This window comes from Haemorhous mexicanus, chromosome 35, assembly GCF_027477595.1.
Source record: "Haemorhous mexicanus isolate bHaeMex1 chromosome 35, bHaeMex1.pri, whole genome shotgun sequence".
NCBI lineage: Eukaryota > Metazoa > Chordata > Aves > Passeriformes > Fringillidae > Haemorhous > Haemorhous mexicanus.
Genome location: NC_082375.1, coordinates 185,924 through 196,401, shown reverse-complemented (window position 1 = coordinate 196,401; position 10,478 = coordinate 185,924). Strand labels below are relative to the sequence as shown.

At 62.7% G+C, this 10,478-nt stretch overlaps 1 protein-coding gene across 1 annotated transcript in view; it reads left to right on the top strand.

Annotated features, from left to right (window-relative positions):
• HUWE1 (HECT, UBA and WWE domain containing E3 ubiquitin protein ligase 1) overlaps positions 1-10,478 on the top strand; it is a 75,016-nt gene that overhangs the window by 22,860 nt on the left and 41,678 nt on the right. Inside the window, 10 exon segments of the mRNA XM_059872430.1 lie at positions 236-331; positions 1,090-1,359; positions 2,806-2,958; positions 3,510-3,637; positions 3,726-3,807; positions 4,242-4,418; positions 5,181-5,307; positions 5,598-6,025; positions 7,443-7,638; positions 8,543-8,710. Of these exon segments, the coding sequence (XP_059728413.1) occupies positions 236-331; positions 1,090-1,359; positions 2,806-2,958; positions 3,510-3,637; positions 3,726-3,807; positions 4,242-4,418; positions 5,181-5,307; positions 5,598-6,025; positions 7,443-7,638; positions 8,543-8,710 (1,825 nt within the window).

Genomic DNA, 10,478 nt, shown 5'->3' with positions numbered 1-10,478 from the left:
CTGAGGAGTTAAATGGGGGGGTCCTGAAGCAGAGGAAGGGGATTTGAGGGATTTCAAAGTGGTTTTGGAGGGATCCTGGGGGGCTTTAGGGGGTTCTGAGTAGTTGGGAGGGTCTTGGGGGAGTTTGGGTGGTTGAGGGGTTTTTGGGGGTCCTGAGTGTTTCTGGGGGGAGGTTCCTGGGGGGTTTTGGGGTGGTTTGGAGGGGGTCCCCACAGCCCCTGACACTGCCCCCCAGGACCTGAGCATGTCAGAGGAGGATCAGATGATGAGAGCCATCGCCATGTCCCTGGGCCAGGACATCCCCATGGAGCAGCGTGCTGAGTCCCCAGAGGTGGGGCCCCCCAAAAACCCCATTTCCCCTTCCAATTCCTTGTTTCCTATCCAAAACCTTCATTCATCCCCCAAACCCCCATTTCCCTGCCCCAAACCCCATTTCTCCCCTATTTCCTTGCCTCAAGCCCCCATTTCCCTGCCCCAAACCCCATTTCTCCCATATTTCATTGCCCCAAACCGCTGTTTCTCCCCATTTCTCCCCCCAAACTCCCATTTTTCCCCCCAAACCCCATTTTCCCCCATTTCCCTGCCCCAAATCCCCATTTCTCCCCCATTTCCCTGCCCCAAACTCCAATTTCCCTGCCCCAAACCCCATTTCTCCCCCATTTCCCTGCCCCAAACCCCATTTTCCTGCCCCAAACCCCATTTTCCCCCATTTCCCTGCCCCAAACCCCATTTCTCCCCCCATTTCCCTGCCTCAAGCCCCCATTTCCCTGCCCCAAACCCCATTTTCCCCCATTTCCTTGCCCCAAACCCCATTTCTCCCCCATTTCCCTGCCCCAAAACCCCATTTCTCCCCCATTTCCCTGCCCCAAACCCCATTTTCCCCCATTTCCATGCCCCAAACCCCATTTTCCCCCATTTCCTTGCCCCAAACCCCATTTCTCCCCGCAAACCCCCATTCTCCCCCATTTCTCCCCCCAAACCCCATTTCTCCCCCATTTCCCTGCCCCAAACCCCCATTTCTCCCCCCAAACCCCATTTTTCCCCCATTTCTCCCCCTGACGCCCCCTCCTCACCCCATTCCCCCCCCAGGAGGCCGCGTGCCGCAAGGAGGAGGAGGAGCGGCGGGCGCGGGAGCGGCAGGAGGAGGAGGAGGCCAAGTGCCTGGAGAAGTTCGAGGGGGCCGAGCCCCTGGAGGCAGCCGAGCTCGGGGCCTTCACGGACTCGATGCTGCCCGGCTGCTCGCAGCTGCTGGACGAGCTGCCCGACACCGTCTACCGCGTCTGCGACCTGCTGATGACGGCCGTGCGCCGCAACGGCCCGGCCTACCGGGACAGCGTGCTCAAACAGGTGGTGCAGCAGGTATGGAGCTCTGAACCCAGCCTAGACCCAGCTTAAACTCATCCTGAACCTGAGCCAAACCCACCCCGAGACCCCTAAACCCACCCTGAGACCCCTGACCCCAGTGATGGCCGTGCGCCACAATGGCCCAGCCTTCTGGGACAGTGTGCTCAAACAGGTGATGGGGCAGGTTTGGAGCCCTGAACCCAGCCTAAACTTGTCCCAAACCCACCCTGAACCAGCCCTGAGACCCCTAAACCCACCCTGAACCAGCCCTGAGACCCCTAAGCCTGCCCTAAACCCACCCTGAGACCCCTGACCCCAATGATGGCTGTGTGCCACTGCAATGGCCTGGCTTGCTGGGACAGCGTGCTCAAACACGTAGTGCAGCAGGTTTGGAGCCCTGAACCCAGCCTAAACTTGTCCCAAACCCACTCTGAACCAGCCCTGAGACCCCTAAATCCACCCTGAACCAGCCCTGAGACCCCTAAGCCTGCCCTAAACCCACCCTGAGACCCCTAAGCCTGCCCTAAACCCACCCTGAGACCCCTGACCCCAATGATGGCTGTGTGCCGCTGCAATGGCCTGGCTTGCCGGGACAGTGTGATCAAACAGGTGGTGCAGCAGGTTTGGAGTCCTGAACCCAGCCTAAACTTGTCCCAAACCCACTCTGAACCAGCCCTGAGACCCCTAAGCCTGCCCTAAACCCACCCTGAGACCCCTAAGCCTGCCCTAAACCCACCCTGAGACCCCTGACCCCAGTGATAGCCGTGCGCCGCAATGGCCTGGCTTGCCGGGACAGCGTGCTCAAACAGGTGGTGCAGCAGGTTTGGAGCCCTGAACCCAGCCTAAACTTGTCCCAAACACACCCTGAACCAGTCCTGAGACCCCTAAACCCATCTTGAACCACCCCTGAGACCCTTAAACCCACCCTGAGACCCCTGACCCCAATGATGGCTGTGTGCCGCTGCAATGGCCTGGCTTGCCGGGACAGTGTGCTCAAACAGGTGGTGCAGCAGGTTTGGGGCCCTAAACCCAGTCTAAACTTGTCCCAAACCCACCCTGAACCAGCCCTGAGACCCCTAAGCCTGCCCTAAACCCACCCTGAGACCCCTGACCCCCAATGATGGCTGTGTGCCGCTGCAATGGCCTGGCTTGCTGGGACAGTGTGCTCAAACAGGTGGTGCAGCAGGTTTGGAGCTCTGAACCCAGCCTAAACCTGCCCCAAAGCTGTCCCAAACTCACTCTGAGACCCCCCAAACTCACCCTGAGACCCTCTAAACCTGCCCTGAGACCCCCTGAACCCCCAAGTGTGCCAGGTGCCACCCTGAACCCCACTGACTGCTCTGACCCTCTGAACCACACTGACCCCTTGGACGCCACTGACCCCTACTTCCCGCTGATTCTGTGACCCCCCCTAAATCCCACTGACCCCCACTGACCCCACTGACCCCTCGGTCCCCCCAGGTGTGGGAGGCGGCCGATGTCCTGATCAAGGCGGCCGTGCCGCTGACCACCAGCGACACCAAGACGGTGTCGGAGTGGATCAGCCAAATGGCCACCCTGCCCCAGGCCTCCAACCTGGCCACGCGCATCCTGCTGCTCACCCTGCTCTTTGAGGTACCCCAAAACCCGGGGGGGACCCCAAAACCTGGGGGGGTTAACCCAAAATCTGAGGGAGTGACCACAAAACCTGGGCGGGTTAACCCCAAAACCTGGGGAGGCTCCCAAAAAACTGAGGTGGGGAGGAAACCCAAAACTTTGTGGTGTATCCCAGAACCTGGGGGGGAATGACCCCAAAACCTGGAAGGGACAGCACAAAACCTGAGGAGGCACCCCAAAACTTGGGGGGAACACTCCAGGGTCCCTGGGCTTCATGTCCCTCACAAAATATGCCAGGTGTTTTCCATTTTCTGAAAATCTCGAGGTTTGGGGTGTTTTGAGGGTATTTTGGGGGTGTTTGGGGTGGTTTTGGGGGGTGCTGATGTTTTTGGGGCATCCCAGGACCTGAAGCTGCCCTGTGCCCCCCTTGGGGGGAATCCAGCTGTGTGCTGGTTTGGGGCTGTTTCTGTGAATATTTCGGGGCTGTTTCTGGATATTTTGGTTGGGATTTTGGAGTTGTTTGGGATGTTTTTTTGGGGTGCTGATGTTTTTTTTTTGGGGTGACCCAGGAGCTGAAGCTGCCCTGTGCCCGTGTGGTGGAGTCCAGCTGCGTGCTGGACGTGCTGATCAAGCTGCTGGAGGTGGTGCAGCCCTGCCTGCAGGCTGCCAAGGAGCACAAGGAGGTGCAGACCCCCAAGTAAGGAGTGACCCCTTGCAGACCCCCCAGAACCCCCGCCAAAACCCCCTGGGATGCTCTCACAATTCTTCTGCCCCCCCCAAAAAAGGTGGATCACCCCTGTGCTGCTGCTGATCGATTTCTATGAGAAGACAGCCGTGTCCTCCAAGCGCCGCGCGCAGATGAACAAGGTGGGGGGTCCTGGGGGGAATTTGGGGGGTCCTGGGGGGTTTGGAAGGGGCTGGGAGGGGACGTGGGGGGCTTCTGGGGACACACAATGGGGCTGGGAGGGGGGTTGGATCAGCCAGTGTGACATAAGAGGTGGTACAAAGTGACCTGGGGGACACAAGGGGTGACACAGAGAGCCCTGGGGGACACAGGGGGTGACACACAGGGGTCTTGGGGAGGGGCCTTGGGATCCTGGGGGACACAGGGGGTGACACACCGGGGTCCTGGGGAACACAGGGGGTGACACACAGGGGTCTTGGGGGACACACAGCATCCCTGCAATGAGCACAGTGACCTCACCACCCCCACCACACCCGGCACCGCCCCGAGCGGGGTTTGGGGGGCACACGAGGGGCTCCAGGCTGCTGACCCCCCCTCCCCACGTGCCCCCCCCCAGTACCTGCAGGCCACTGGGAACAACTGGCGCTGGTTCGACGACCGCTCGGGCCGCTGGTGCAGCTACAGCGCCAGCAACAACAGCACCATCGACGCCGCCTGGCGGGCCGGGGAGCCCAGCGTGCGCTTCACGGCCGGCAGGCGGCGCTACACCGTGCAGTTCACCACCATGGTGCAGGTGAGGGGCTGGGGGACGTAGGGACACGGGCTGGGGTCAGCCACGGCACAGGGACACAGCCCTGGGGCATGGGGACACAGCCCCGAGTCATGGGGACACACTGCTGCGCTGTGCAGTTCACCACCATGGTGCAGGTGAGGGGCTGGGGGACATGGGGACACTGCCCTGGGGCATGGGGACACAGTTGGGGGTCAGCCAAGGCTTGGGGACACACTACTGCACTGTGCAGTTCACCACTGTGGTGCAGCTGAGGGGCTGGGAGGCATGGGGACATGGCCTGGGGTCAGCCAGGGTCATGGGGACGCAGCCCCAAGGCTTGGGGACAGAGCGCTGGGGGCAGCCAGGGCATGGGGACACAGCCCCAAGGCTTGGGGACAGAGCGCTGGGGGCAGCCAGGGCATGGGGACACAGCCCCAAGGCTTGGGGACACAGCCCTGGGGGCAGCCAGGGCATGGGGACACAGCCCTGGAGCATGGGGACATGTCCTGGGCTTAGCCAGGGCATGGGGACACAACCCCAGGGTCATGGGGACTGAAACCAGGGTCACCCAGGGCAGGGGGACACACCCCTAAGGGTAGGGGACAGACCCCTGGTGCCACCCAGCTCGGGGGAACACGGCTCCAATGTCACCCACTGCAGGGGACACCCTGCTGGTGTCACTTCATGAGATGGGGGAATCCCCCCATGGCAGAGGGACACCCCTGGTGTCACCCTGTGGGGAGGGGCCCCAGTGTCACCCCTGTCATTCTCTGGTGTCCCCAGGTGAACGAGGAGACCGGGAACCGGCGCCCGGTGATGCTGACGCTGCTGAGACCCCCCCGTGCCGGGAAGGGCCGCGACGAGGGGGGCGCCGAGGACCCCGAGGGGAAGAGCAAGGACGAGACCCCCGGTATGGGGCTGGGAGGGGGGGGCTGAGGGGTCTTGGGGGGTCAGAGAGGTCATGGGGATCTGAGAGGTTTTGGGGGGGATCTGAGGGGTTTTGGGGGGGAACCTGAGGGGTCATGGTGGGGTTGGAGGAGTTTTGGCAGAGTCTGGGGGGTCATGGGGGGGTCAGAATGATTACAGGGGTCATGAGGGGTCAGAATGGTCATGGGGGGGGTCATAGGGGCCACAAGTAAGTGCTCAAGACCCCCCCAGCCATACCCACCACCCTCCTCACCCCTTTCCTCATCCCCACAGCTCCAGATCCCCCCTCTACAGACGAAGACCCCCCTTCCACCACCACCACCAGCACCACTCCCACCGCCCCCTGCCCATCCCCTCCCTGCCCCACTCCCACCCCCGAGGAGCCCCGGGACGACCCCGGCGCCGACGCCGAGGCTCCGGTGCGGGGCCTGGCGGAGGAGGCGGTGCCGGCCGTGCTGCGGGCGTGCGTCAGCATGCTGGGGGTGCCCGTGGACCCCGACACGCTGCACGCCACGCTGCGCCTGTGCCTGCGCCTGACGCGGCAGCACAAGCACGCGCTGCTGTTCGCCGAGCTGCGCTCCACCCGCACCATCCTGGCGCTCACGCAGAGCTCCGGCTTCACCGGCTTCACCCCGCTGGTCACGCTGCTCTTCCGGCACATCATCGAGGACCCCTGCACGCTGCGGCACACCATGGAGAAGGTGAGGGGTGGGGAGGGGGGTTTGGGGGGCTGGGGGTGAGGGGAATAAAGGGAGAGGGGAATTGGGGGGCTGGGGGAGAGGGGAATAAAGGGAGAGGGGAATTGGGGGGCTAGGGGGGAGGGGAATAAAGGGAGAGGGGAATTGAGGGGCTGGGGGCGAGGGGAATAAAGGGAGAGGGGAATTGGGGGGCTGGGGGAGAGGGGAATAAAGGGAGAGGGGAATTGGGGGGCTAGGGGGGAGGGGAATAAAGGGAGAGGGGAATTGGGGGGCTAGGGGGAGGGGAATAAGGGGAGAGGGGAATTGGGGGGCTGGGGGAGAGGGGAATAAGGGGAGAGGGGAATTAGGGGGGCTGGGGGAGAGGGGAATAAAGGGAGAGGGGAATTGGGGGGCTGGGGGAGAGGGGAAGGGGAGCTGGGGGAAATGGAAGAGGAAATTGGGGGCCGGGGTAGAGGGGAGTTGGGGGGCTGGGGGAGAGGGGGATGAAGGGAGAGGGGAGAGGGAATTGGGGGGCTGGGGGACTGGGGAAGAAGGGGAGAGGGGGTTGGGGAGAGGAGAAAGGGGGATAAAGGGAGAGGGGGAGAGGGCATTGAGGGGCTCGGGGAGAGAGGAATAAAGGGAGAGGGGAGTTGGGCTGGGGGTGAAGAGAGAGGGGGATTAGGGGGCTGGGGAAGAAGGGGAGAGAAAATTGTGGGGCTGGGAGAGGGGAGAGGAGCTGGAGGGCTGGGGAAAAAGGGGAGAGAGGAAATTGGGGGTCTGGGGAGAGGAAGATGGGCGGGGTGGAGGGTAGGGGAGAAGGAATTGGGTTGGGGGGATAAAGGGAGAGGGGATCAGGGAATTGAGGGTCCAGGGGACACTGGTGACAAGGGGATCAGGGAATTGGGATCTAGGGGACAGGGGGATCAGGGAATTGGGATCTAGGGGACAAGGGGATCAGGGAATTGGGGGTCATGGGGACAAGGAGATCAGGGAATTGGGATCCGGAGGACAAAGGGATCAGGGAATTGGGGGTTATGGGGACAGGTGGATCAGGGAATTGGGATCTAGGGGACAAGGGGATCAGAGAATTGGGATCTAGGGGACAAGGGGATCAGGGATTTGGGATCTAGGGGACAGGGGGATCAGGGAATTGGGATCCAGGGGACAGGGGGATCAGGGAATTGGGATCCAGGGGACAGGGGGATCAGGGAATTGGGATCTAGGGGACAAGGGGATCAGGGATTTGGGATCTAGGGGACAAGGGGATCAGGGATTTGGGATCTAGGGGACAAGGGGATCAGGGAATTGGTGCTCTGGAGCCAGCAGGGCCAAGGAGGGCTCTGCACCTCTGGGGCTCCAGGCTCCCACGGGAGGAGAGCTCTCCCGGGGGTGCCCCTCTGGCCCGGTGCTCACGGTGTCCCCGCCATGTCCCCGTGCCCAGGTGGTGCGGTCAGCAGCCACCAGCGGGGCGGGCAGCACCACCTCGGGCGTGGTGTCGGGCAGCCTGGGCTCACGGGAGGTGAATTACATCCTGCGGGTGCTGGGCCCCGCCGCCTGCCGCAGCCCCCACGTCTTCACCGAGGTGGCCACGGGCTGCATCCGCATCGCCCTGCCCGCGCCGCGCGGCTCCGGCACCGGTGAGGGGCTGGGGGGTCCTGGGGGGGGTCTGGGTACCTGGAACAGGCTCCTGGGGGGGGGTCTGGGTACCTGGAACAGGCTCCTGGAGGGGGGCCTGGGATGTGGGGGGCGGATCCTGGAGGGGGGATGAGGACAGGGGGGAATCCCAGGGGTCCCTGGCAGCTGTAATGGGGTCCTGGGAGGATTCCTGCAGGGGATCCCAGGGTGCTTCTGTCCCCAAAAAATGGGGTTCCAAGGGGCTGGGGGGTCCTGGGGGTGGTCTGGGTACCTGGAACAGGCTCCTGGAGGGGGGCCTGGGATGTGGGGGGCGGATCCTGGAGGGGGGATGAGGACAGGGGGGGAATCCCAGGGGTCCCTGGCAGCTGTAATGGGGTCCTGGGAGGATTCCTGCTGGGGATCCCAGGGTGCTTCTGTCCCCAAAAAATGGGGTTCCAAGGGGCTGGGGGGTCCTGGGGGGGGTCTGGGTACCTGGAACAGGCTCCTGGAGGGGGGCCTGGGATGTGGGGGGTGGATCCTGGAGGGGGGATGAGGACGGGGGGGGAATCCCAGGGGTCCCTGGCAGCTGAAATGGGGTCCTGGGAAGATTCCTGCAGGGGATCCCAGGGTGCTTCTGTCCCCAAAAAATGGGGTTCCAAGGGTCTCTCGGAACAGGGGTCCTAGGGGTGACTTTATCCCCCAAAAATGGGGTCTCAGGGGTCCCTTCACCCTCAGAATGGGGGTCCTAGGGGTGCTTCCCTTCCCAAAAGTGGGGTTCCAGGGATCCTCTTATCCTCAGGGGTTTCTCAGAATGGGGGTCCCAGAAGTGCCTCCACCCCCCCAAAAACCACCATCCCATCTCATCCTCATCCCCAACCTGACATCACTGAGGATCTCCCCAAATCCCTGACCCCCCCAATTCCCCAGCCTCTGACGACGAGTTTGAGAACCTGCGGATCAAGGGGCCCAACGCGGTGCAGCTGGTGAAGACCACGCCGGCCAAGGCGGCCGCGCTGCCGCCCATCCCCGAGCCCATCCGCGACGTCATCTACGACATGCTCAACGCCCTGGCCGCCTACCACGCCCCCGACGAGGGTACGGGGGGCTCAGGGGCTGGGGGGGCTCGGGGCGGGGCAAAAGGAGGAGTGGGGGGCACGTGGAGCTGGATTTGGGGTGTCCTGTGCAATGTCCTAGGTGCCCACCATACCCCTGGGGGTGTCCTGTGCAATGCCCTGTGTGCCCACCATGCCCCTGGGGGTGAACTGTGCAATGTCCTAGGTGCCCACCATCCCCCTGGGGGTGTCCTGTGCAATGCCCTGTGTGCCCACCATGCCCCTGGGGGTGTCCTGTGCAATGCCCTGTGTGCCCACCATGCCCCTGGGGGTGTCCTGTGCAATGCCCTGTGTGCCCACCATGCCCCTGGGGGTGTCCTGTGCAATGCTCCAGGTGCCCACCATGCCCCTGGGGGTGACCTGTGCAATGCCCTGTGTGCCCACCATGCCCCTGGGGGTGTCCTGTGCAATGTCCTGTGTGCCCACCATGCCCCTGGGGGTGTCCTGTGCAATGCCCTGTGTGCCCACCATGCCCCTGGGGGTGTCCTGTGCAATGCCCTGTGTGCCCACCATGCCCCTGGGGGTGTCCTGTGCCATGCCCTGTGTGCCCACCATGCCCCTGGGGGTGTCCTGTGCAATGCTCCAGGTGCCCACCATGCCCCTGGGGGTGTCCTGTGCAATGCCTTGTGTGCCCACCATGCCCCTGGGGGTGTCCTGTGCAATGTCCTAGGTGCCCACCATGCCCCTGGGGGTGTCCTGTGCAATGCCCTGTGTGCCCACCATGCCCCTGGGGGTGTCCTGTGCCATGTCCTAGGTGCCCACCATGCCCCTGGGGGTGTCCTGTGCAATGCCCTGTGTGCCCACCATGCCCCTGGGGGTGTCCTGTGCAATGCCCTGTGTGCCCACCATGCCCCTGGGGGTGTCCTGTGCAATGTCCTGTGTGCCCACCATGCCCCTGGGGGTGTCCTGTGCAATGTCCTAGGTGCCCACCATGCCCCTGGGGGTGTCCTGTGCAATGTCCTGTGTGCCCACCATGCCCCTGGGGGTGTCCTGTGCAATGCTCCAGGTGCCCACCATGCCCCTGGGGGTGTCCTGTGCAATGCCCTGTGTGCCCACCATGCCCCTGGGGGTGTCCTGTGCAATGTCCTGGACCTCTGACAAGATTTGGGGGGCTTGGGTCCCCCACAATGGGGCCAGACACCCCCTGGGAGGTTTGGGATTTTTTTGTGAAGGGAGGGGAGCACAGGGGGCAAGGACTGGGGGAGCACACGAGGAAATTGGGGTGTCCCCAGGGAGCCAGGTAAATGTGGAAAAGGATTTGGGGGGGGGGTCTTGATATGGGGAAGGGATTGGGGTGTCCATACAGGAATGGAATTGGGGTGCCCATATAGGAAAATTGGGGTGTCCATATAGGAGGGATTGGGGTGTTCCTATAGGGAAGGACTTGGGGTATCCATGTATAAGGGATTGGAGTGTTCATAACAGGAAGGAGTTGGGGTATCCATATAGGAAAATTGGGGTGTTCCTATAGGGAAGGACTTGGGGTGTCCATATAGAAGGGATTGGAGTGTTCATAACAGGAAGGAGTTGGGGTGTCCATATAGGAGGGGTTGGGGTGTTCATAAAGAGGGAATTGGGGTGTCCATATAGGAAAGTTGGGGTGTCCATATAGGAAAATGGGGGTGTTCCAGCAGGGAATGGATCAGGGTGTCAATCTAGGGACAGAATTGGGGTGTCCCTATAGGGGTCAATTAAGGTGCCCCATCCCCCAGGCATCCTCAGCCCCTCTGGGGGTGCCCCCTGTCCCCTCC